This window comes from Pongo abelii, chromosome 19 (genome assembly GCF_028885655.2).
Source record: "Pongo abelii isolate AG06213 chromosome 19, NHGRI_mPonAbe1-v2.0_pri, whole genome shotgun sequence".
NCBI classification, from domain to species: domain Eukaryota; kingdom Metazoa; phylum Chordata; class Mammalia; order Primates; family Hominidae; genus Pongo; species Pongo abelii.
This window is the reverse complement of record NC_072004.2, coordinates 12091457-12119290: the sequence shown is the minus strand read 5'-3', so window position 1 is coordinate 12119290 and position 27834 is coordinate 12091457. Positions and strand designations below refer to the sequence as shown.

At 36.8% G+C, this 27834-nt stretch overlaps 1 protein-coding gene and 1 pseudogene across 4 annotated transcripts in view; both read right to left on the bottom strand.

Annotated features, from left to right (window-relative positions):
- MAP2K4 (mitogen-activated protein kinase kinase 4) overlaps window positions 1-27834 on the bottom strand; it is a 126740-nt gene that overhangs the window by 9833 nt on the left and 89073 nt on the right. For 2 of the 4 annotated variants that reach the window (XM_063718033.1, XM_054535467.2), the window contains 6 exons: window positions 26772-26891; window positions 24225-24276; window positions 21264-21391; window positions 9280-9357; window positions 5385-5533; window positions 581-5178 (listed from right to left, as the gene is read on the bottom strand). In XM_063718033.1, coding sequence (XP_063574103.1) covers window positions 5169-5178; window positions 5385-5533; window positions 9280-9357; window positions 21264-21391; window positions 24225-24276; window positions 26772-26891 — 537 coding nt within the window. In that variant the 3' untranslated portion in view covers window positions 581-5168. Of the gene's footprint in view, window positions 1-580; window positions 5179-5384; window positions 5534-9279; window positions 9358-21263; window positions 21392-24224; window positions 24277-26771; window positions 26892-27834 lie in introns of those variants that run through there. The other 2 variants (XM_063718032.1, XM_002827054.5) reach the window with 1 other exon arrangement.
- On the bottom strand, window positions 16445-20839 carry LOC112129601 (dynein light chain Tctex-type 1-like; annotated as a pseudogene).

Sequence of the window (27834 nt, the reverse complement as noted above, 5' to 3'; positions counted from 1 at the left end):
TGCTTATCCAGCATTTTAGTAGTTTCAGTGCAAGTGCTGTCCAAGATATCTAATGCACCAAAGTAATGTGAAGTGACCACATTCATCCTGTTATAGCTGTTTCTCTGCTCCTCAGGTATTGCTGACTTGGTGTTTTGTGTACATTTGTGTGCATGTGTTTTAACTGAAAACCGGTCAAGTCTTATCTTTTCTCAGAATACACCTAGATGTGGCTTCCCTCTACTCTCTTGTTTAATTTGGTCTGGTATTTTAAGAACTTGAGTTATTCTTCAAGTAGAAGGAATTTTAATTTTAATTCTTTGTCTACAATCAGTTAAATAGAATATTTTGGATTTTTCTTCTCTCTTACCGTTTACCTCATGTTCATCTTTTTATCCCTTTATTCTTAAAGATTAACTAAAGGGTGTTACTTACAGATCTGGTTAACCTGCAATACTCAATCTGCTGTGTGCCACCATTTTCCCCCATTCAGTTCAGGAATCATGTTTACTATCTGAAGATAACGTTTCTGGAATTCAAATTATTCCCTCCTTATAATTTTTTACCTTAATTTTTTTTCTGTGACATTTTAAAGGAAATATTTGTTTATATTTCTTAGATAGGTACAATTCTCCGAATCACTGAATGTTTTCATCTGTTGGTGATTTTTCTTTATCACAGTTAATCTCAGCTATGGATTCAGGTAACTCTGAGAAACAGGTGGAGAGCCATCATTGCAGCATCATCACCTACTACAGGGATTTATTTTTTGCATTTGCTCTAACAGCGTGCACTGTGTTCCCTCCCTCTAACCAACACAGGCGTTGCCGTTAGAAGTTATTTCAGCAAAGCTTGAGCTTTTCTTTACAGGCCTTGCCTGCTAAGAGAAAGGCAGGAGTAGATACTACCACACTGTCCCAGCTGCCTGTGAGATCTAGCACAGAAGGCATTTCCTCAAGACATTTCAGGATCGAGCTTTACTTCCTAATTAGCTGTCCCACAAGTTGCCTCTTCTTCCAGGTCTGCTGCCCAAGCTACAGAGTTGTATATGGGTCTTATATCCTCCTAGTGACTTTTTATATTCCCCTCTGCACACGATAAATTTTGGATTAGGCAATCCTCCCTGAATTCAGTCTTACCCACATCCAGAGTTTCACTTGGTGACCACTGAACAGGCCCTAGAGACAAAAACTCCTTATCTGAGGAATTTAGAAGGGAGCAAAAACCACCCGATGACTATCAAACAGGCAATCTGGAAGCAAAATTCCTTATCTGGGGAAAATCAGAAGTAATTAAACTTCCCAGCCTGGCGCAGTGGCTCATGCCTGTAATCCCAGCACTTTGGGAGGCCGAGGCGGGCGGATTACTTGAGGTCAGCAGTTCAAGACCAGCCTGGCCAATGTGGTGAAACCCCATCTCTATTAAACATACATAAATTAGCCAGGCATGGTGGCATGAGCCTGTAGTCCCAGCTACTTAGAAGGCTGAGGCAGGAGAATCGCTTGAACCTGTGAGGCAGAGGTTGCAGTGAGCTGAGATCGCGCCACTGCACTCCAGCCTGGGTGACAGAGCAAGGCTCCATATTAAAAACAACAACAACAACAACAACAAAACCCAAGAAGTAATCAGACTTCCCTATTATCTAAAGCAGGCATTGGTTCCAGATTTTTTCCCCAAAAAAACTTTATAAGTAACTAGAATTTCTATACATCTCCAGAATGCCATGTCGAAATTCACTGTGCAACACTTGCTGACATTAAGGAACCAAAATTACTACAAATGTAATCATTTATTGTGACTTACATGGCTAATATGGTCCAAATTACCCTCAAGCTTTAAGGTCTATAAATACCCCTAAGGAAAAATCCACTGTAGCACGCTCAGCACCCTTCTGCACTCTTCTGCAGCATTCTTTCTTTCTAACAAACTTTCCTTTTTCAAACCTATACTGTTGTCTGTAAATTCTTTTTATCAACCCATGAGTAGACCATTTCCCAATGCCGAGGGCTCAGACATCTCAGTCGGCAAGGTCTTCCTTTTGAACCATTAAGTCTTATCCTTTTTTTTTTTTTCCTTAGGAAAACTTTTAATTGAAGCAGACATACAGAAAACACAACTCCTAAGTGCAGAACTAAAATAAAAGTAACAATATTCTGACTTCTAATACCTTATATTGTTTGCTTTTAACTTTCATATAGAAATAGAACCATACATGCTGCTTTCTGTCTTCTTTCACTCAACATCATTCGTGAGATTTACTGAAGTTGCTGAGTGAAGCAATGGTTCTATCTTCCCTGATGCTATACACTGCTGTATACATAATGCTACAACTTATTATCTGTTCTACTGTGGAGAGAGTTTCTAACTGTAGGTTATAAATGTGCTTTTCTGGACATTCTTATATATGTCTTTTAGTGTATTTATGTCCACACTTTTCTTGGGTATACAGTTAGAACTTGAATTGCTGAACCATGGTGTATACATCAACCATACTAGATCAGCTATACTGGATACTGCTTGTTTTTCAAAGGAACTGTACTAATTTATACTCCTACAAGTTATGTATGAGACTTCCAGTTGCTTCAGATCCTCACCAATACTTGGTACCGTCAGTATTTCAAACTGTGGTCATTCTGGTAATTATAGTGGTATTTCACTGTAGTTCTGACCTGCATGTCCCCTGATTACTAATAGTGCAGAATGAATGCAGTAAACTGAATATGTTTACTGGCCTCCTGAATATCATCTTTTAAGTGCCTTTCAAGTATTTTGCTATTTTTGGTTGTTATTTTTCGTAAGTGTTTTACATTTTTAAGTATTCTTTACATATTCTGTGTAAAAGTCCTTTATCGAATATAGGTATGAAAAATATCTCCTCCTACTGTGTGGCTTGGCATGTCATTCAGTGCTGTCTTTTAATCAATAGAAGTTCTTAATTTTAATGAAATCCAATTTTTTTAATCAACCTTTCTCTTAGGTTTGGCTACTTTCTACGTTCTGTTTCAAAAATCTTTACCCAAACGTAATGAAACATTCTCCCATATTATCCTGTATGTGCTTTTAATTTACGTAACTGAAGAAATTCAGTTTGGCAGAAACCATTCAAGCAGAGGGAAGTCATGAGAAATGTGGCCAGAGCGGGCCGAGCCCAGGGGCTCATGCCTGTAATCCCAGCACTCTGGGAGGTCGAGGCGGGTGGATCACGAGGTCAGAAGTTCGAGACCAGCCTGGCCAACATGGTGAAAACTGTCTCTACTAAAAAAAAAAAAAAAAAAAAAAAATTAGCTGGGTGTGGTGGCAGGTGCCTGTAATCCCAGCAGTACTCAGGAAGCTGAGGCAGAAGAATCGTTTGAACCCAGGAGGTGGAGGCTGCAGTGAGCCGAGACCGCGTCATTACACTCCAGCCTGGGCAACTGAGACTCCATCTCCAAAAAACAAGAAAAAAAAAAAAAAAAAGAAATGTGGCCAGAGCAATAAACTAAGTCCAGATCATAATGGGTTCTGAAAGCCTAAATTAATTAATTTTAAGGACAAGAGGAAGTCTCTAGAATAATATTTCTCAGTATTTTTTTCATTATTTATCCTCCCCATCATGAAACTTAAATATGATAGATATAGTGCATATCTGTTTATATTCTATGGCCCTTTGGAGGACTAAAAACCATGATACAATCTAAGATTTTCATTTCTCCAAAATCAATTTTTGCCTCCTTAGGGTCAATATCACCCTGTTAAGAACGCATACTTTAGACAGAGAAGTAACATGATCAGATATATATCATTAAAAATACAACTCTAATAAAAAGGGGAATAATTTGGAACAAGGCAATATTGGATTATAAGAAAATCAATATTGGATTATGAGAAATCTGAATGATCCAGGTTAGAGATTACAGGCAATGTCCAAGACAAAGAGTGGCAGAAAGAATGGACAAATGTGGAGAGCTAATATGAGCATATTATGAACATAAGTACACTTCAATGTAGACCTTAATGATTTGCAATGACATGGAACTATGAACCTACTCAGGAAAAACAATGGGACTCCAATGTCTAAAACTGTCACTCTATTATGGCATCAAGGGAAACAGAAATAAACATGTACAAGTACCAACACATACAGAACAAAACCAATAAAGAGATCAAGGAATTAAAAAGAAACCCTGATGGAAGGTTCAGAGGTGATCATTTTAGATACTATACTCTATGACTTACACAGATTATTTTAAGCAAATACGTCATAAAAATGAAATACATAAGATGATCACATTTATGCAATTATATATACTATCCATACTGTGTGCAAATTAATACATAATTGATTGTTTTTTAAAAGGAGGAAGCAGCCAATTTGAGTCATCCTTATATCCTTCTTCTACCTAGAAAATCTTGAAGTATTCCTCTCCCCTCTGAAAAACCAACACAAAAGTAGAATTTGTTACAGAAGATGAAAGAGACTTAAAAACTATAGTCAAACAAATATTTTTTAATTTTTCATACAAAGGAGGGCAATGTTAGACCCTGATATAAGTCTATAAGACCTAAAATGAGTAGAGAGAAACCACATTCTTAGCAGGAAAAAATTATGAGAAACCAAAAGGTATTTTCAGGAATAAACAGAAGATACACAAAATACTCTGAGGTTTTTTTGTTCATAGCATGTCTTATATTTAAATCATGTTGGATAAACAAAATAAATGTCAAAAATATTCAAATGATAACACAAAAAGATTTTATTTAAAAGAAACTAAAACAGTATAAAGCATGATTATATTACTGCCGTATCTGCATATGTTTATTCTTAGGTGCTACATATACACAAACACACAACAAACTATTAAAAAGGTAGACAAACAACAACAGGTGTGGGGTTCACATCTTCCTTGGAGTAAGGTTTCAGAGAGCAAACATATATAGTTCTACCAACTACACTTTGCGTGTGGATGTGACCCTACTACATATAACCAACTGTTTTCTATGTAATGTCAGAACAGAGATCCAACCCTGAAAGTCTGATCTGGCAAGGTCTTGATTCAGTAAATGCTTCCAGGTGATTTTGGTGCAATTGCATTGTGAGAACCACATTAGAGTAAGATGATCAGTCTCACCTAGAAGTTTAACCTGGTATTTCTTGTACCAGGTACTGGAAGTCTGGAGACAGCAGCTTCTCCACCACTCATGGCTGTTTTTCACCAATACCTGAGTAGCAGAATAAGAAGGTGATGCCTCTCCCAGCTAGCTGTAACTTTCCATACAGCCACAGTGATCCAGAGTCCCAGCTTGAAAAGCAGGGTGATGTGACCAAGGGTCCCCTTCCTCCATGTAAAGTACCAATGCTGCTAAGACCAAGTAAATCTCACTATTCTCACCATGCGTGTTCGACCATTCATAAATCAGGTACTCACCACAAGTTGACAAAGTTGATGAAACTCGGGGAGAATTCCCTTTCCTCAGAATTACTCAGCTGCGGAGGATCTCCTTTCACGACTTGTGTTAGTTGATCAAATACACTATTCCACTTTGGATAAGGAAATCGGCCCGTGGCCAACTCATACTAAAGAGAACAAAGAGGAAAGAGCAAAATACACCAGGCATCATTTACTACTCCCCACTGGAATGGCCACAAAGAAATCTAAACTACAAGCAAAACTCTTGTAAAGCCTTGAATTAAACACAGGTTAGCTTGGAGAGGAATCTTCAGAATCATAAAGGCTAAGTAGAAGTTATATTTAGAAATCAGGATAATATAGAGAATTCTGAATCAACCAAATTCAAGGACTTGGAATACATGGGAACACAAAACTTAAGCCTAGACAATGTCCCTACAATGCATGCTCCAGGGCAGCCTCTGGTTCTGACTTCTTTATAAGAAAGTCTGGAAGACTGGTTTTATAACGATTTCAGTATAGAGTATGCACAATTTGTAGCCATCTTACAGGAAGGCCTTGGTCCGTAATAGTGGTTAGATTCCTTTTTAAGGCAAAAGAACATCCAACAAACAAAAGCCTAATCTGAGCTTGGAGGAAACAATGTGCAAATCCTGCTCTACAGCTATTCTGCAGATACTACAATTTCAACCACAACCAGATTTTACAAGTAGTGAAGAAATAAAGTCAGGGTCAAACCCTGCACCCTGAAGCCCCAATAAAGGGCTCAAGACAGTACCTCTAAGCCACACCAGAAGAGATCTGAAGAGTCTTACGTATGTCCCAATCCTATCAAGGGTCAAAAAAAAATATTCTCTAATAACCAATGAATCATACTCTCATCTATCTCCCTTTCTGTCCTGAAAAATAGTGAAAACCTACAAATTAGGCCGGGCGCGGTGGCTCACGCCTGTAATCCCGGCACTTTGGGAGGCTGAGGCGGGTGGATCAGGAGGTCAGGAGATAGAGACCATCCTGGCTAACACCGTGAAACCCCGTCTCTACTAAATATACAAAAAATTAGCTGGGCGTGGTGGCAGGCGCCTGTAGTCCCAGCTATTCAGGAGGCTGAGGCAGGGGAATGGCATGAACCCAGGACGCAGTTTGCAGTGAGCCGAGATTGCGCCACTGCACTCCAGCCTGGGGGACAGAGAGAGACTCCATCTCAAAAAAAAATCTACACATTTTGCTTTTTCCAAGAAACGTATTTAAATCTGCACCATGGCATAATGAATCCCATTCTACATGCACTGACAGGTGACTGATACATGAGGATGAGGCTCCAAACATATTACAGAGGAAGATGGCATACATGAAGAGAGAGAGAACTCTCAGAACACTGATTCCGTTTCCTCCCTAAAGGATGCCTCTGTCAGCTCACTGTTGTTTCTAATTACACACATGTGTGCACAAAAGTAAGCAGGCATGCATGCATACACACACAGAAAAATGTATTCCATTAGCTGAAGTTTCTTTTTGTTAAAATTATAAATGCTTTTCAAGACATAAACCTTCCTGGTAATTCACAGAATTAGGAATAACTTCATTAGATTCCTTCTTGTGTTTTAATAATAGAAGGAAAAGTTGGCTGCATATCGTAAAATAAAGGACTTAGGATCTTAGAAATTAATTTCATACATTTCATAATTTTTATAAGATTGTCCCTATGAAAAATAAATTATGAACCAACTGTAAGCACAGAATACCTTTTAAACAACAAGGTTTAGCTAAAAGTACTAAAAGAAACTTGCTTTTCTGTTAAAACCTTTCACAAAACAAAATTTTCTTTCTGTAAAGAAGTACATACTTGCTTTTAAAACATAACTGTTTAGTCATAGATAAGTATTTCTGAATTGTAAATATCCTGTGTATGCAGATAGTTGCCTCAGCTGGAAGCTCTAGGTCTTGCTGCAGTCTTTGGGACCAGTTGCCAAACCTAAAAGATGCCCAAGATCCATGTTCTCTCCTGTCTAAAGAAGAATCTCTTCTTTAGCTGGTTGGCTTCACAATGAGAAAAGATTCCAGAAGGTATTTCCTATATTTGGTCACAAAGTAAAGTAAATGAAAGTCCTCTGCAGAGGTGAGCTGTTGGCCTTCAACTCTCTATACGAAGAATTCTCTAGGCCTAGCAATATGATTCATCAAGAATAACTAACAAGGTTATGTGCTTCTGATCACAGAGAAGATCCTAGAAACATGTAACACCAATGAGCAAATGAAGATTGTTTAATAAGCTACAAAAAAAGCTCATTGCTCTGAACCTGTGTATTTCTGGGCTATAGAGCCTTAGGTAGCAAAAACTGAAAATGGGAGAAAATGAAAGAATAGGATTGGCCTGCCTACCTACAGGACAGCCTCATCTAGGGATAGAAAATTCACCTTCAATGCAGAAGCAGCTAAAGAAGCTATCCCAAATCAGAAAAACCCAGCAAGTCCTGGTAGAACAGCAAGCACAAGAAAATAAATCTAAGACTTCAAAACAAAATTTGGTAAAAAGGAAATGAGCAAAGATACTGCTAGAGACTGAATGTTTGTGTGTCCCACCCCGCAACAAATTCATATGTTGAAGCCTAATCCCTAATGTGATGGTATTTGGTGGTGGATCTTTGGGAAGTGATGGGGTCACGAGGGTGGAACCCTCATGAATCTAATTAGTGCCCTTGTAAGAAAGACCCCAGATAGCTCTCTTGCCTCTTCTGCCCTGTGAGACTACAACAAGAAGATGGCTGTTTATGAACCAGGAAGCAAGCCCTCACTAGCCACCAAATCTGTCAGTGCCTTGATTTTGGACTTCCCAGCCTCCGAAACTGTGAGAAATTTCTGTTCTTGGTAAGATTATAGCCCAGATGTCAGCATTTGGTTGGAGCAGCCTGAACTAACACAGATATTTTAAATGAAACCAAAATTTCAATACAGTCCATAGGTAAGAAAGAAGAGTTTATATAATTGCGCTTGCTTGTTGCAAATTAAGTAGCTTTCTTATTATTCTTTCTCAGTGTTGTTCTAAGGTAGAACTTTCATTTAGAATTATCACCTAGGTAGTTCTTGTCTGATATGGTTTGGCTCTGTGTCCCCACCCAAATTTCATGTCGAATTATAATCCCTATGTGTTGAAGGAGCGGCCTGGTGGGAGGTGACTGGATCATGAGGGTGGTTTCTAAGGCACCATCCCCCTAGTGCTGTCTCATGATAGAGTTCTCATGAGACCTGGTTGTTTAAAAGTGTCTGGCACCTTCCCCTTCACTCTCTCTCTTCCCTGCTCCTGTACGACCTGTGGAGTGTGAGGCAATTAAACCTCTCTTCATAAATTACCCAGTCTCATGCAGTTCTTTACAGTAGTGTGAGAATGGACTAATATATTGTCCCTCAAAAACTGAATTACTTTCAGCTCATTCACTTGTGATTTTTCTATTCAGTGAATAGAATGTTGCAAGTAGAAACTATTTTCCACATATAAAAATATGTATACTTAATATACACACTATATACAGTATTACTGGACATACTACACCTTGCCTGAGATGGGAGAAGCCTATGTGCCTTCATCAATGAATTGACTGCAGGTAAGCTGGCTTGTCCTGTTCCCATTCTTAGTGCAGTTGCAGATAATAGTTGACTCCTATTATCTGTGGCCAAGAGATCCAGTTAAAACATTAAAGGGCTCTAGACACTTCACATAACTTCAAGGGAAATAATCAAGTCTGATTTGATTTTTAAAGTAAATAAATACATACTTTTTTTCTTCAGCAACTTAAAACCATAGTGTCTATGATTATAGTTCTTAATGAACGGGGAAGTCTGATTAAGTTTTCTTTCACTTCTAAATTTCTTATTGTTACGCTACTGTGACAAGGTTGAATCAGCATAAACATACCAATGTGATCCCCAAACTCCAGACATCAGAGCGGACATCATATCCTTGTCGTGATGCGCTTGGGTCTATTCTTTCAGGCTGGAACATAAAGACAAGTGTAAGTTATTAATTGCCTTACATTCAAGGAATAGGCAAATGGAAGCAACAGCTGGGTAGACAGCCAAAATGCCAGTACATTCCTAGAGGAATCCATGTCTAGCGTTAGAATGTTAGTAATAGGAAGTCATCATTATCATAAAAACAAACAACAAAAAACTTAATGGCTACTTCCATAAAGAGAACACTAAGCAATTCATTTAACTATTCCCCTCAAAGACTCAAAAGCATTTACAAAGCTGAAGCTGAGGGAAGAGGAAGACAAAGGAAGAAAACTGAAAAACATAAAGAATTACGAGGTCTCCAGGTGCGGTGGCTCACGCCTGTAATCCCAGCACTTTGGGAGGCCGAAGCGGGTGGATCATGAGGTCAGGAGATCGAGACCATCCTGGCTAACACGGTGAAACCCCATCTCTACTAAAAATACAAAAAAGTAGCTGGGCCTGGTGGCAGGTGCCTGTAGTCCCAGCTACTCAGGAGGCTGAGGCAGGAGAATGGCGTGAACCTGCGAGGCGGAGCCTGCAGTGAGCCGAGATCACGCCACTGCACTCCAGCCTGGACGACAGAGCGAGGCTCCGTCTCAAAAAAAAAATTAAAAAATAAAAAGATTTTAAAAAAAGAATTAGGTCAAATTTGTGGCAATGAGTGACAAACAAACAAAAAAGACTGTCTTTGATTTTTAAAAGACTTTGTTCGGTGGAAGAGGCCATACCACAATATATTTGGGACACAAAAGCAAAACAAGAGCTAAATTTATCACAATTATTCCACCCATACTTCACAATAAAGCTAAATTTATCACTACACATGTGTAAAGATATTTGTCTGTTAGTCATTTGTAGCCAAATTAAAGCACTGCCAAGACAGTAATATATTATCCTATGTACTGCAGAAATCATTTTTAGTAATTTCTGTGAAAGGAACATCTTTACATTTCCTTGAAATTAGGGACCATCTAAATGATGTGTCAGGAAAAGGGAAGAGAGAGAGAGGGTCCTGTTGGCACAGAGTTGACAATGGATCCTTCACTAAGTCTGAGATTAACTGCTGTTGAAAGAAATGCCCAGAGAAGCGTAATAGTTGACTGTATTACATTCTCTGCCTGAAAGCATCAACTAAAGACCTCTGTATATTGCTTTGAGCATGAGTACTGTGCTGCATAAAATTCACTGTAAGCTATTTACTTTTTTTTGTTGTAAATATATGTATTTGCCTGATAAGGTACACATTAAAATCCCAGATATTCAACCAAGAGAAAAAATACTCCATCCAACATCATCAAGATCAACATTTTCCCCAAACTAGCATGGAAATTCATTAATCCTGACCACATTCTGGGGCATAAAACACACCTTGTTTTAAAAGATGGAAAGCGTGCAAAGCATGTTCTCAGATCACAAAATAAATAAATTAGAAATCAGTAACAGGAAGGTAACTGCAAAGTCCTCAAATATCTGGAGATTTAACAACACACCTCTAAATGAAAAATGGATCAAAAAAGTCTCAAGAAATAGTTAAAAAATTGAACTAAATGAAAATGAAATTACAACTTACCAAAATCTGTGGGATATAGAAGTAGTGCTCAGAAGAAAATTTATAGTGTAAAAGGCATACATTAGACGAGAAGACATCTCAAATCAAACCTACTTTATAGCTTAAAGAATTAGAAAAAAAAAGAACAAATGAAACCCAAAGCAAGCAGAAGGAAGAACGTAAGAAAAAGTAAAGTGAAGACAAGTAAAACAGGAATAGAAAAACAATAGAGAAAAGTCAAGAAAACCAACAGTACTTTGAAAAGATCAATAAAATGGACACACCTTTGGCTACACTGACCCACAGAAAAAGAAAAGATTCAAATTACTAAAATCAGAATGAAAGAGGGGCCATTACTACTGTTCTTACAGAAACAGATGAAATAGAAACATTTTCTGAAAATGAAAACCTACCAAAAAGAATATCAAAGTGTGAATAACCTTTAAACTATGTTACTTAATGAATGTTATTAAAAATCTGCCCAGAAGGAAAAGTCCACACCCAGATGGGCTCACTGGTGAACTCTTTTCAAATATGCGAGAAATAACACTGGTCTTACACAAATTTTTTTTTTTCAAAAAAGTGAGAGATGGTATGCTTCCCAACTCATTTCATGAGGGCAGCATAACGATTTTTGAACACCTGGCAAAGTCATTACAAGACAATTAATAGCCCTTGTACACAAAGACACAAAAATAACAAAATATGAGCAAACCGAATCCAGCAACATACAAAGAGGTAATGTATCATAACCAAGTAGAGTTTATCTCAAGAATACAATACTAGCTTAATACTTGAAAATCAATGCAATACACCATTATTTATAGAAAGGAAGAAAATAATGTGATCATCTCAATAAATGTAGAATTAGCATCTGACAAAATTTAAAACCCACTAATAACAACAGAAATAACAACACACTAAGAGAAGAAAACATCTTCATTTCCATAAAGGGCATCTAAAATAACCAAGAGTTAGCATTATACTTACTGGTGAAATATAGAACACTTTCTTTTTAATTAATATTGGGCATAAGGCAAATATGCCTACTATTATTATTACTATTCAGCATTCTACTGGAGGACCCAGCCAGTATAGAAAGGCAAGGGGGAAAACAAGCATTATCTTTATTCACAGACACAGAGAATTCCTACTGAAACTAATAGTAAAACTAACAAGCAAGGTCACAGGATCCAATGTTAACACATGCAAAGCAGCTGTATTTCTATATAATACTAGCAAGATATTGGAAAATATTTTTAATTCCATTCCCAATAAGAGTATTCTAAGACAAAAAGAAATCTGAGACAGGTCTCAATCAATTTAGAAGTTTATCTTGCCAAGGTTAAGGACATGCCTGAAAGGGAAGTTTGTGCCTTTCTCCAAATATGATTTTGAGGGCTTCAATAAAGGGGAAAAGCAGGCAGCAGGAGGACGAGGGAGGGTGTGGTCACATTACCGAATCCGTATGTTGCAAGAGAAAAGGAGCAAGTACGGAATAGTCGATTATGTATTCCTCTCATCCTCAGTAAGTTAGCACTTAAATAAGATAAGGTGACGGAATAGCTACCTGTGGAGATATTTAACACTTTATCTGTAGCTATCTGCTTAAGAACAAAAGGAAAGGCAGTTTTTTATTTACACCACTCAGCTTTCAGCTGAATTTTTTGTTTTGGCATAGTAAATTGGGGTCCCAAGTTTTTATTTTCCTTTCACAGTATCGAAAAACCATGAATTCCTTAGAAATAAATTTAAAAGGTCTTCAAAAGCTGCACACTGAAAACTATAAAACATTGCTGAGAGATGGCAAGAAGACCTAAATAGAGAAACATACCAGTTTCTATTCTGCAACTGTTTTAACTGCTTAAAAAAAAGGAATGTCTGTAAACATTACAAATAGTAACCATTATGTGCTTTGCAATGTTATGCAATAAAAAGCACTCCTCATACATGAAGTATGCATGTCTAAAAATAGTTGTAGTCTGAATCTAATCATGAGGGAACAATCAGATATTATAAGAATGCAAGACTTTCTGAAAACACTTCCAAAACCGCCAATGTCACAGAAAACAAAAAGAATGATCAAGCCCAGTATATATTAAAATAAAGAATGTAACAACTAAAATCAATGTGGAGAATGTGGAATCTTTTTTTTTTTTTTTTTTTGAAACGGAGTCTCACTCTGTCGCCCAGGCTGGAGTGCAGTGGCGTGATCTCGGCTCACTGCAAGTTCCGCCTCCTGGGTTCACGCCATTCTCCTACTTCAGCCTCCTGAGTAGCTGGTATGGAATCTTTATGTGATCCTGGATTGACAGCTAAAAGATAGTTTTTTTGACATATGGGAAATCTGAGTATGAACTATGTATTAGATAACACGGATTGAGTATTCCTCATCCAAAATCCTCATCCAAAAAGCTTGGAACCTGAGTGTTTCGATTTCAGATTTTTTCAAATTTTGGAATATTTGCATATACATAATAATATATCTTGGGGATGGGACCCAAGTCTAAACGTGAAATTTATTTATGTTTCATATACAACTATATACATAGCCTGAAGGTAATTTTATATTATATTTTAAATAAATTTGTGCATGAAACAAAGTTTGTGTACACTGAAGCACCAAAAAGCAAAAGCGTCACTATCTCAGCCACCCAGGTAGACAATCTGTGGTTGCATCACCATCATTCCGGACTCGGTATTTACATGCTATTAATAGGCAATCATTGTCTTACACTTGTTCACACACAAATACTTAACAGTAAAAAATATGACGTATCAATACAGTGAAAAACAATGAGTTCTGGGGAACTAAGCAGCACAGTAGCATCACCAGAATACCTGCATCAGCTGTTAAATAGCAGCAACAACAGCTGCAAGCTTTCAACCTCCAACTACGATGCTGTGTTTTGATTAAAAGGCTAGTGTACACTGTATTTTATTTTTTTAGGTGAGAAGAAACATCAGAAGCATTTGAGGGGCCAGAAGTGGGTCCTCTAGTAATGAGGAGGCATTCTGCTAGATGGCTTTGTAAAATGTTTCCTCCCAAGTCATCTGCCTCATTAACAATGGTTTTTGTCTTATGAGTCTCTCTTCAGTTTTATAAATTGACATTTCTTGTTGTGTTATGAATGCATACTGCTCTAATCCTTTAATAAGTCCATTACACATTTTCATCAAGAGCATTTTTTCTTTTTTTTTGGGGGGGTGGGGGGATGAGGGAGCTTGTTTCCATTTAAAAAAAAATTTTTTTAGTTTTTTTCCTTTTTATTTATATATATATGTTTTTTGAGACAGAATCTTGCTCTGTTGCCCAGGCTGGAGTGTAGTGGCACAATCTCAACTCACTGCAACTTCTGCCTCCTAGGTTCAAGCAATTCTCATGCCTCAGCCTCCTGAGTAGCTGGGATTACAGGCATGTACCACCGTGCCTGGCTAATTTTTGTATTTTTAGTAGTGATGGGGTTTCACATGTTGGCCAGGCTGGTCTTGAATTCCTGGCTTCAAGTGATCAGCCTACCTCGGCCTCCCAAAGTGCTGGGATTACAGGCGTGCGCCACCACGCCCGGCCTAATTTTTATTTTTTTTAAACTTTTACTTTAGGCCCAGGATTACACATGCAGGTTTGTTATATAGGTAAAGTCATGCCACAGAGGTTTGTTATACAGACCATTTGGTCACCCAGTTACTAAGCCTAGAACCCAATAGTTATTTTTTCTGATCCTCTCCCACGTCCCACACTCAAGTAGGCCCCAGTGTCTGTTTTGTTGCTCTTTGTGTCCACGTGTTCTCATCATTTAGCTCCCACTTATGAGAACATGTGGTATTTGATTTTCTGTTCCTGCATTAGTTTGCTAAGTATCCTTAGATATTAATGGGTGGCCTACAGCTCCATCCATGTTCCCACAAAGGACATGCTCTCATTTTTTATGGCTGTAGAGTATTCCACAATGTATATGTACCACATTTTCTTTATCCAGTCTTCCACTGATGGGCATTTAGGTTGATTACATGTCTTTGCTATTGTGAACAGTGCTGCAATGAACATGTGTGTATGTGTTTTTATGACAGAATGACTTCTATTCCTTTTGGTATATACCCATTTCCAGTAATGGAACTGCTGGGTTGAATGACAATTCTGTTTTTAGCTTTCTGAGGAATCACCACACTGCTTTCCACAATGGTTGAATTAATTTACATTTCCACCAACCGTATATAAGTATTCCCTTTTGTCCATAACCTCACCAGCATCTGTTGTTCTGACTTTAACAGCCATTCTGACTGGTGTGAGATGTCAGTCATTGTGGTTTTGATTTGCATTTCTGTAATAATCAGTGACATTGTGTTTTTCATATGCTTGTTGGATGCATGCATGTCTTCTTTTGAAAAGTGTCTGTTCACGTCCTTTACCCACTTTTTAATGAGGTTGTTTTCTTTTTTATAAATTTAAGTTCCTTATAGATGCTGGATATTAGAAATTTGTTTGACGCAAGTTTGTAAATATCTTCTCCCATTCTGTAGACTGTCCGTTTACTCTGTTGATAGTTTCTTTCGATATGCAGAATGTGCACTTTGTCTATGGGCATTTCTTCCTTGGTGTTAACGTCATCTTCATTATCACTAAGTATCACATTTACCTTGATTCAGAACCATTTCAGCTATTTCATCATTGGTCAATAAATGAAAAACTGAAGCTTCATTATTTGATAATAAAAACTTCTTTGATATCCCCTTCTTTCAGTTTACTGATAGACTCTAAAGATGTATTTTTTGCATACAAAAGGAGATCAGATATCATTTTTTTCTCACTTTAACATATGGAATCCATCCAAGTCACTACCTTGTCCATCATCATCATCATCACTGAATAGTCACAGGCCAGAGGTTATGCCAAGCAGGCACAACTGTCTTAGTCACTGTTGGCCAAGTGCTGGCAACAGCATGTATGACATCCTTCATGCTAAACGCCTTCTGAAAACCTTCCACACCCACGCCTCTGTTCACTGCTGCTAGTATGATGTTCAAGAAAGTGTTTTTGTATTTACCCTTCACTGATCTAAGGATATCCTGGTCACATGGCTGAATTAATGAAGTCACATTTGGGTGAAAGTACATGGCATAAACATTATTTTTTATGAGAATTTCGGTTGCAGCATAAGCAGAACAGTTGTCAATGGATAACAAAATCTTTCACTCTTCTTTCAGTCCAGCTTCCCTGCAATAAGGATAAGGCACTGGTATAAAATGTTTATGAAACCAATCAGAAAAGGTATCCCAAGTGATCCAGGCCTTTTGATTAGCATAATAATGGACTGGTAAGACATTCACTCCTTGAAAACAGGAAGGATGCAAGCTTTTGCCTCCTATAGATTTATACCTATACGGGCCTACTGCATTAACACATCCCGTCACAGTTTTTCTGCCCTTGGCATCCTTAAATTTTGCAGGGGCTGTCTCATCAGCTGTAGTGTCTTTCCGGGGCAATCATGCCAAAACAGTGATGTTTCATCAGCATTATACCTGTTCTGATGTTGAATTTTCATCATCAATAACCCTGGCGAATTCATCAATGAATTTCTCCACTGCTTCATGATCAGCAGATGCTTTATCATCATAAATCTTTAAAAAGTTAATGCTATGTGTTTTCTCAAATTTCTATAACCAGTCTGTTGAATCTTCACAGTTCCCTTCAATTTTCAGTTCTTCATGATAGGTGTCCATTTCATGATGAGCATGAAATGGCATGTGTTCACTGTGAGTCTGACAGATCCACTCTTTTAATACATTACCAAGATCTTCATTTTTAGCTATTTTGTGGTGTTTTTCTATTTTCCAGTAACTTTTGTTCATCACTTTCAGCACAGAACTTCAGCAGTTTCTCCTTCTGTTTCTTCAGGTCATATATGGTGCTCATAAGAACACCACACTTTTCTGTAAGACATTTCACATTTACACCATTGTCCAGTTTCTCTAACAGCTTGACTTTCTGTGCTATAAACATAAACACTTTCCCTTTATCCCCTTTAACAAACTGCTGTCTCTCTAGGGGTATCTGCAGGCCTCTTTGACATTTTCAACATTAACTTTAAGCTACTGAGCAAAAAAACCCAAAAAATACAGTGAGTAATGCAGGTAGGTCTTGGCCCCATGTGGGGTATAGTGTGGAACCTGTTATTAGCACATCTGGCCTGCATACATGCCATTTTATTACCCTTTGTAGGCATGCTTACATGGGGAAAATCTGGGCATGTGTGGAAAAGATATATTGCAGCTAAAGGGGGCCACAAGGGTCTTTTTTACCTTGGGAACACTGAATAAAAAAGATGTGGTGCACCTGCATTTTGAATGTGACCCATCGCATAAGGTCAGGTGAATTTTCCACTTGGGTCATACTAGTGCTGGTAACATTTCATATTTGGGAGCATTTCGGGTTTTGAATTTTTGGAATGGGGATGCTCAAAGATGACATTCTTGTTTTTTTTTTTAGGTGTGGTAATGATATCGTGGTTATGTAGAAGAATGGTCTTTTTCTTGGGAGATATGCACTGAAGTGTTTAGAATAAAATGCACGATATCTGCAACTAACTTTCAAGTGTTTTGGCACATCCATACCCACATACAGAAATTGTCTCATGCTGCAAAACAACATTTTGGTCAATGACAGACCACATATACAAAGGTTGACCCATAAGATTATAATGGAGCTGAAAAATTCCTATCTCCTAATGACACCATAGCCCTATAACGTAGAGTGACACATTACTCACGCTCATGGTGATGCTGTTTTAAACAAACCTATTGCACTGCCAGTCATTTAAAAGTAGGGCACATACAATTATGTACAGTACACTATACTTGATGTCCTTCTACTTATTAAAAAAAAAAAGTTAACTATCAACAGCTTCTGGCAGGTCTTTCAGGAGGTATTACAAAGAAGGCATTGATACCATAGGACATGACAGCTCCCTGCGTGTTACTGCCCCTGAGGGCCTCCCAGTGGGGCAAGATGTGGATGTAGAAGACAGTGATTGATCCCGCCCATGTATAGGCCTAGGATGATGTCTTAGTTTTTAACAAAAAAGCTTAAAAAGAATAAACAAGTAAACAGAATAGCCTTACGGAATAAAGATATAAAGAAAGAAAATATTTTTGTATGGCTCTACAGTGTGTTTGTGTTTCAAGCTAAGTGTTAATACAAAAAAGTAAAAAAAAAATTTTTTAATTAAAAAGTGTATAAAGTAAAAAAGTTACAGTACACTCAGGTTAATTTATTACTGAAGAAAAAAATTTTTATAAATGTCATGTAGCCTAAGTGTACAGTGTTTATAAAGTCTACAGTAGCGTCCTAGGCCTGCAAATTCACTTAACACTCACTGACTCATCCAGAACAACTTCTAGTCCTGTAAGCTCCATTCATGATAAGTGCCTTATACCAGTGAACCATTCTTTATTTTTTATACCATATTTTTTTAGATTTGAATAATTTATTCTAACAAAAGTATAAAGTATGGAAAATTAGTGTATTTGAATCATTTCAGAGAGTATAGCAAGTTTCACACTAGCAGATTTCAGATTTTAGCAGCTTTGAAAAGAAATATTCAGAGTTACAAGTGGCAATACAGGCTGCAGGCGACCTACAGGGATACTCATCTGACTTCAGCGTACAGTTCATGTAACAGTGCGGTCATTTGGTTTTTTCCTCTACATTTTGAGAGTGCCACAAAACAGACTTAAAAAGAACGAGAAAACAGTTCACTCAATTCATAACTGGTGCTAGAAGATGAACTACCGGAGGAAGGTCATAGGCTGGACTAGGAGGTCCAATACACAGTCCAAAGGTGCCGACAATGCAGTACATGGTTTTATTCTCCCATCGCACAGTGCAGCTCCTGTCAGCAGAGCTGTCCCAGAAGCAGGAACTTGCCATGTGTAATCCAGCTCCATTCTTTTGCATAATTACACAGGTCACAATGTATTTAAGTGGTTTTCCCAGCTTGGTGAGTTGGCTTGAAGTTTGTTCCAACTACATTTGTGGTCCACTGGTTCACTTTGCTGTGTTGATAAGCATTACCACCAACTGCACTTTCTATAGCCTCTTTCACAATTTGCTCACTTCATCAACAACAAAAGCAGTCTCCTCCGCAGCCTGGTAGTCTTCTATCTTTCCTCCGGCCCGTCGCCTCTACCTCCTTTATACCATATTTTGACTGTACCTTTTCTATATTTAGATACACAAATAGTTACTGTTGTGATATAATTACCTACAGTATTTAGCACAGTAACATGCTATATAGGCTTGTAGCCTAAAAGCAACAGGCTGTACCATATAGCCTATGTGTGTAGTAGGCTATACCATCTAGGTTTGTGTAAGTACACTCTGATTTTGCACAACAAAATTGCCTAACAACACACTTCTCAGAACATATTCCCATGGTTAAGCAACATAAGACTGTGTACCTATATCAGGGTATGGAGTTGGGAAAATGTTTACAGGAAATCAGTTTACGGGAAATTTTATGCATAAACTCTACATTTTATTTACTTTTTTACGTTGCACAATCTAATGAGTAACCCTAAGTCCTATAGACTAAAGACAATTATACATCTCAAATAAAATGATATACCTCCAATAGGTTTTGTCAATATCTGAAGAAAAGTCAAACCACTTGAAGGCTTTTAAAATTAACATTGATTGAGTTCTTGTCTATCTATAACAGGCTTTGAAAGATGAGAATGGACAGAAGAATTTCATTTGGTCCAGTAAAGATTAAAGGCAGAGAGTTTATCAGACTTTGTGTTCCAGAGATGAAGGTCAGCAAGAAAACAGAAGTCTTACATCTCCTGGGCCTGCAAAGCATATCTCTAAACAAGAATGAAGAAAGTGTTTTAAAGAAAGTCTGAGTCTTTCTTTAAAACTGAATTCAAAATATTCTACTTTATCTGGACTGCAATTGCATTTTCAAAGCCTGCTTCAATCAAATATAATTCTAGTCAGTGTCACACAACAAAAACATTTAGTCACTGTTAGTATTGAGACAAGCCCTAAAACTGTAGATAACAATTTCATTTCATTCTCAGGGTACCCTTAATAAATATGTAAATCACATTTCCCAAATGCTCCATGTCTAATTTTTTTTATTTCTTGCATTTGAAACTATTGTGCCATTTATCCCTAGTTATCACGATAAACAAATGATCTTCCAAACTGAGTCAAGAAATCTGCCCAGCCAGTCAATATCCACAAAACCGAAAGTTTAAAAGGTCTTACCACACAGGTTAGGTGTCTACACACACACACACACACACACACACACACACACACACACACACACCCCTTTTACATGTTCATCTGAAGAAAAAGTGATATGGGAAGATATAACAAAACCAAAAGAGGACTGAAAAATGCAGTAAGTTGAATTTGTAGTAGCACTAAGCCTATCCATTCATAAACAATCTAGAACACCTATAATATCTAGCCTGCGACTCTTACTTTTTTATTATTTATAGCACTAGGTTTGAAAACATATGTATCAAGGAGAAAACCAAGAAAGAAAAATTTTATTCAATTCTAAGCTTATCTTTAGTTTAAGAGTGTACAAAGATGGAAAGAAATGCTGCTGGCAGGAAGGCCTCAAGAAACAACCACAAAACCTTATGTGTCACATTTAGTAGTGTGCTGGTCCCCAAAGAATCATGGCAACATTGAAGAAAGACATTAACACCTAGGGAATGTCTGAAATACAGACACTACATTTTCATTCAAACACAGATCAAAATCCAGGCTGTAGGAACACTGTATGCAAATATACTGGGGTAAGATGAGTGTGATATCTATGGATGGATAGTGTACATCTGTCTCTTTGCAGGAAAAGAGGCTCCAGGTTGCAAAATACTGAAGGCCTCTACCTTTGCATTTGTTGATGTGCTTCATCTACCCCCAAAAAAGGGACTAACAATATTCAAAACATACAGCCTCAGACTCTGTAATACATAATGAATTCTGCTAATGAACTCAAGGCTTCCCATTTGTCTCACTAAGGGATAGTGGGAACTTTCTGAGCAGTTACCATCTGTTTAATGAGTTGAGTTGAATATAATGAAAAAACAATAATCAGAGAAGACCACAACTGCTAAATACCAAGTAAGAGAAATAAAGCAGGACAATGAAAACAGGAGCTGACTGGGATAATTTAGCAAAGTTTCATGGAGATGCTAGGACCTGAGTTTGGGCCTTAGGGTAAGGGAAATATTCTAGCAGTTTCATGGTAAAACCATATGACTAATGGCCAGCACAAAAGAGCACAGGCTCTCTGTGCAATGACTATCAAGCAAGAAGGCCTGGACTTAACACTTACTGCCATGTATGGCCTACAGCCAGCATCTCTTGTCTTGGCAATAGAGTCCACAAGCTGTCCACTGATGCCGAAGTCACAGAGCTTAATATTTCCACTTCTGTCCAGAAGAATATTGGAAGGTTTGATATCTGCAAGACATAGATATCATTCAGTATACGATTAGCTTCTTCCTAAGTTACATAAGGCTTCACTTTAAGCAAAAATATTGAAAAATCTTAGGAAACATAAGTGGTCAAGTCCTTAAATTCAGATATATAAGAAGTAAAACATCTTCATTTATCACATACAATATTCATCTTTGAAACATGTAGCTCTAATAACTACTAATTGTGTAAATGTAACAGCAAAAGTCATTTCACAAACATCTTATTAATCTGTAAGATATAGATGGGGATTGATTTTTCTCTTAACATCTTCATATTTATAAAACACAGAAAAAACAATGGTTTTCTTCTATTGAAAATGAGAAAGAAAAACAATTTTCTGAATGCCAGTGCTTAAAAACTGAACATCAAAAAAATTTTTCACAAGAAATTTAGGCATTAAATGGTTTTCAAGAGGCTTACAAATTCATTTACTTAGTCCAGATTCATTGCATAACAGTCAAAATATAAGGAATGTCAAATTCCTTTCTCACTGACAATCAAGTCACTACCAGTATGTGCCAACTAATTCTCTATCCATAGCTCAGTCCTTTTATCCAAGTCCTTGTCACTATCCTGGCTCAATGAATGAAAAATAAGGTTTTAAAATATAGGATGCAGAAAACATCTAAATGTAACTCAGAAGGTGATCCACAAAAAAATTCAGTAAAGATCTCTTACCATGATTGAAACAGCTGTGGGCCTATCAAACATCCATTCCTAAGCATCTATGCTTCTTTTTTTTTTTTTTTTTTTTTTGAGACAGAGTCTCACTCTTTTTTACTCAGGCTGGAGTGCAGTGGCGCAATCCCCACTCACTGCAACCTCCACCTCCCAAGTTCAATCGATTCTTCTGCTTCAGCCTCCTGAGTAGCTGGGATTACAGGCATGCGCCACCACACCCAGCTAATTTTTGTATTTTTAGTAGAGATGGGGTTTCACCATGTTGGCTAGGCTGGTCTCAAACTTCTGACCTCAAGTGATCCAGCTGCCTTGGTCTCCAAAGTGCTGGGATTACAGGTGTCAGCCACCACGCCCAGCCCCACCCATACTTTCTAACAGAACCTGTGTTTTATTGAGGTATCTCTTCTCATCAACATCCACACCTCGAAAACCTGGCTGTTGGCTGGTATAAGTTTTATAAGGGTAGTCTCACGCTTCTTGATAGTAGCTGGTTTAAGGGCATGACGCACTTCTGGTGAATGAGCCAAGAAAAGGTATTAGAGACGTGGGAAAAGTTTCCATACTCCCTACAGAGCTGCACAGCATGAGAGCACCTCTTCTTCATGAGGCAGCCACATCTAGACATGATAGCAGGAACTGCTCTAGTTGTTACTACCCTGAGGACAGAGTTAACACATGAAGGAGGACAGAAGCAAAAGGAGCAAACTTGACCCCTAGTCATATTGTGCTTTGAGCCACCCCACCTTTGGACTTATTATGACAGATAATGAATTTCCCTGAAGTTTAAAGAGAGTTATCAGGATTTTCTACTACTTATAGTCAAAAGCACTGACTCCAACAAAAAAGCTAACTGATCCTAACTGATAAAAGACTGCTATAAACTCATCACTTTATTTAGTAAGAGAACAATAACAGTTACTTCTGAAGATTTTTTTATTTTATTCAACTACTCCCCAGGCAGTACCTTGGCGCTTTACTGTGATCAGTAAGTATTCCTAAGGTAACCATCAAATGCCTCAAAGGTGCTACTCTCATAATTACAGAACACAGCTAACAAAGAAGGGGAAAAAAAAAATCAAGACAAGAACAAGAAGAAATACAAGAGAAACAAAGAATGTTGTTTAGGGACCTAACTCTACATAACTGTAAGCCAAAAGAAAAAATGATATTATTTCTAACAAGCATTAAGCCAAAGAAAATTAAATAAAATTTACTGATGTTCAAGGTTCACTAATTTCAGTGGCCTAGTGTCAACCACAAACAAAAGAACTTAAATAAATGGCCCAATTACTAATTTCTTTAACCACCAGAAACTGTCTCCCAGAATTAGAAATTTTTCCCTTCTCTTCATTTTGACCTTTTACTTTCCTTCCTATTTACTGTCAGGCTAAATCACACACTGCCACTTACTGTCTTAGGTTTTTCCGTTACAAATTTGCTGAGGGGTAGTGATCCCGTGTGTTTCCTCAAAGCCAGCACCTCATTACCCTGAGTCTAGCACAGTAATAAGTAAAGCAAGCACTTCATCTGTTTGCTGGATTAAATTCAGGATTCCCACAGGGTTACTACTTTTCTAGGTTTGGCCTTCAACTACATCAAATGCTTCATTTGAATATGTATCTCATAAGGGCAAGATCACTGTTTACACAAATACAACATGCTTTAGAGAAATTTCAACTTATAATACTAATTAAAACATTTCTCTCAATTTAGAAACATCCTCTAATGTGAAGAAGAAACAACAGACAGGGATAGCGTGCCTTTAAAATGCTTGAGGGTACTACCCCTCAGATTCTTCTTTGAATGTCCACAGGACCACATCGATGCCTTATTTGTATGCAGAAAAACATTATCTATCAGACAAATGAATAATTATTTTTCAACTAATAGTAATAACAACGTGCAGCAAAATCTATTTCAGTTTATAAGTCCAACATACTAAGGTAGACTGAAATTTATTGAATCCCAAAGAAAAAAACAGCAATAATAGTTTTAGAGTACATAAAGCATTTTTTGCTAAAAATACAAATATTTTAGGAAAGTTTATACAGTGACACTGTAATTTTCAGTAACTGTTTCACCGATCAGGAGAAAAAAGTTAATTTCTATTAAAAAAATACCAACTCATACCCACCTCTGTGAATAATTTTCAAGTTTTCTTTTAAGTGGTTTAGTGCTTTCACAGTCTAGGGAGAAAAAGGAGAGATGGGATAAACAACTTGTTTCTTTTTATTCAAACAGCACAATAGTTTATCACAAGTAATATCCCGTGTAGTCCTTTGCATACATTTTAAGCTTAATATTTCAATATTTTGTCATTTCTTGTTAACCAAAGATACTGAATTTTAGATCTAAAAGCTTAGTTGCCTTTATATGCTGTTCCCTGATAGCTCAAAGAAACAAAAAACCCAGTAACTTAGACTTATAATTTGTTTAATAATTCATTTAAAATTTTATCTTTCTTTCTATCTCCAACCTAAAATTTCCTTGTTTTTTTTTCCCCCTTTTTATTTTGAGACTGGGCCTTGCTCCCACCACAGCCTCCCAAGTAGCTGGGACTACAGGTGCACGCCTGGCTAACTTTTTACATCTTTAGTATGGACAGGGTTCTCACTATGTTGCCCAAGCTGATCTCAAATTCCTGGGCTCACGCAATCCTTCTGCCTCGGCCTCTCAAACTGCTGGGATTACAGGCGTGAACCATTGCGCCTGGCCTCTAAAATGTTCAAAAATAAGAACAGGACAACAATGATCATTGAGTTGGTTCCATTTCAACTAAGAGTAATAACTTGCAGCAAAACCGATTTCAATTTCTAAGTCCAGTAGTAAATAAAAAGCTTTCTGAACTCTCAGTTCCTCATCATCATCCACCCTCATTGGATGCTAAGCCTTCAAGGTGATTTTTGAAGAGCTAGTGTAACTCTGTTCACCACTGTGGGGATTTATCCTGTTGCCTGGTCACTGATCATGATCAGAAAATTACACATTTCTTCAGGAAGGGAAGGAAGAGAGACACAACCTCAAACTAAAGGAGAACTAAACAACAGGCCAACCATTTGCTGTAAGGTGAAGTCTTTGCCGACGTCAAGCTGCTAGGTACAAGAAATGTAGAACACACAAATTTGTTGTGAACAGCTGTGCTTGTGTATTTGCTGGTTTATTAATTAGCAAGAAGAGACTAAACAAAGTAATTTTCCATGTGTGCTTAATATATATAAAGTGATCACCAAGTCTTGACTTAGGCAAATATGGAATAAATCATTTTTTACAGTATATTCTTTACATTGCAATATATGATAAAATAATTTTCTGTTTTCTAATTTCATGGTCACCCTGTTACACAGCGGTTAAGAGCAGGGTTCTGGGATCAGGCTGCCTGGATTTAAATCATTTACCACTTACACACTTCAAAGCACATTAATTATTTAATCTGTCTATGCTTCAGATTTATCATTCATAAAAATGGGGTAACACTATTTACCACAGAGAGTTGCTATGAAGATTTAATGTCACAAATAGTTTGATGCAAATAAGCATTTAATAACCATTAGCTATTATCATTTTTCTATTATTATATTATAATTATTATGAATAGTAACAAGTTTCAAGATAACACGGGTTTAATATATGAGAGAGAGATGGCTAAACTAATCACTGTAAAATTTCATATACCCCGCTAAATAATGAATAAGTTTCTAGTCTAAGTTAGCTTCTTTTTATACAATTATTTTTATAAAATTTAAAAATAAAATGATTTCATAAAATCTTTTTATGAAATTATTTGAAAGGGTATACATCTTGGTGAACTACATTGGAGGGGGAGTATGCAGGTAAGGAAGAGCTAGGAAATTACATGCAACCAAAGTATCTATTTTACAATTTCCTGTATGATTTAGTTTATATATCAACTAACCTAGAACATGCCATTAGCTCAGATTCTCAGGAGTTTCTAAGAATCTTATGAATTTTGCTCTATAAAAAGTAAATTATCTTTTTCCTTTAGGAAAAAAAATTTACAAACATTTGCCAACCTAAAGTTCAGAGCAAGAAACAAAGTGATCAATTCACTTTCAAAACTATAAACACATATGTAAAAAAGTACCTATTTTCTTTTTTGGTACTCTGGTAAAAGTGAATTAACCAAATTTAGTAGTAACACTGGCCCCTGAAACTGCTAGTCAAAATTTTGAATAGTTTAGACTGAATAACGAAAATCTTAAATCACAGTAAACATACTTTGTCCAAGGGCTTCAATTATGGAGTAACCAAAATCTTAGATCACAGTAAACATACTTTGTCCAAGGGCTTCAATTATGGGGCTTCAAGGAGACTGCTGTGATTCTGATTAATTTCGGGATAACTGTGGTAATATAACCTATTTAAAAATAGTTAAAGCAACAGGAAAAAATGAACAGAAAATTGCTTTTCCTAGCTTTATTTACAGAACAGTCTGTTATGATTCTTTGAGATTCAAAGGGAAAGAACATTGGCAGTATTTATCGAGACCATTATGACCTATTGTGTTAACTACCCCACACAAGTGACTTTGTCTCTGGTTATTAACTATGAATTATTTTCAGGAAGGTACTGTGAATGACACTCAAATATGTGCATTCAAAACTCCAGCAGCATCTCTATATAACTATATATACAATGAATAATTTAAAGACCAGGTACTTACTGCTAAAGTGATTTTGCCTAAAATTTCTTCTGGAATAACATCATCTAATACACTATATACATATTTGTAAAACTTGTCAAACGAGGTAGACATGAGTTCCATACAGATCCAACAGTCACCCTATAAAATAACAAATATCTGTTAATCTTATACATCTTAAATATCACCTTGCCTTTACTTAAAATGGAAATACAATAGAAAGGAGCAATCTTATTCTTGTTTATTTCAAATGTCAAACTAGTAATATTTTTTTTTTCTTGTTAAAGCCTTCAACAGAATATTCTACTCAGGTTTAAACATAAACAATGTAGTTAAAGCCAATTTTCCCCACTCTTTAATTGTATGGACAGGGACAGGCTTACACAGAAAACTTCTGTACTTTTATAAAAATTTCAAATTTTGCCAAAATAGAAAAAAAATAGGAAATGTGTAGAAAACCATTCTTACTAACAATGAAAATAGATGACAGTAATCTTAAGAGACTACATAAACTTCTTAAATTAGCCAAAAAAAAAAAAAAAAAAAAAGGAAAAAGACAAAAATACATAAAGTAAATCCCATGCCTCAAGACCCTGTTCAAATGCCACCTTCTCAGTGAGGCCTACTTTAATTGATGCAAAACGCAAGGCATCCCATCAAGCACTCCCTTATCCTGCTCTGTTCTGTAAAGCCTTCATCATCCTCTAATATAAAGTGTAATTTACTTATTTATTATATGTTTGTCTCATATATTCCCCACTAGAATGTAACCTCTGCCAGAGCAAAGACTCAATAAATACTTGTTAAATGACTGGATGCTGGCTATAATTAAACTGAATCATTCAAACATTTCTTGCATTATAGATTATTTTAAACCAATTTGAAAGCAATTTGACAATAAAACAGAAATAAATGTGTTGATATCATTTTATAGAATCATCCTATGACTGGGAATGTAACTTAAATGTTCCATAAATTACAAAAAGAAAAAACAAAACAAAACTAGAAACCGATGAACTATCTCACAAAAGGGAATACAACAACATTAAAGAGATTACCTAAAATCAATTTTTTTGAAAATGAA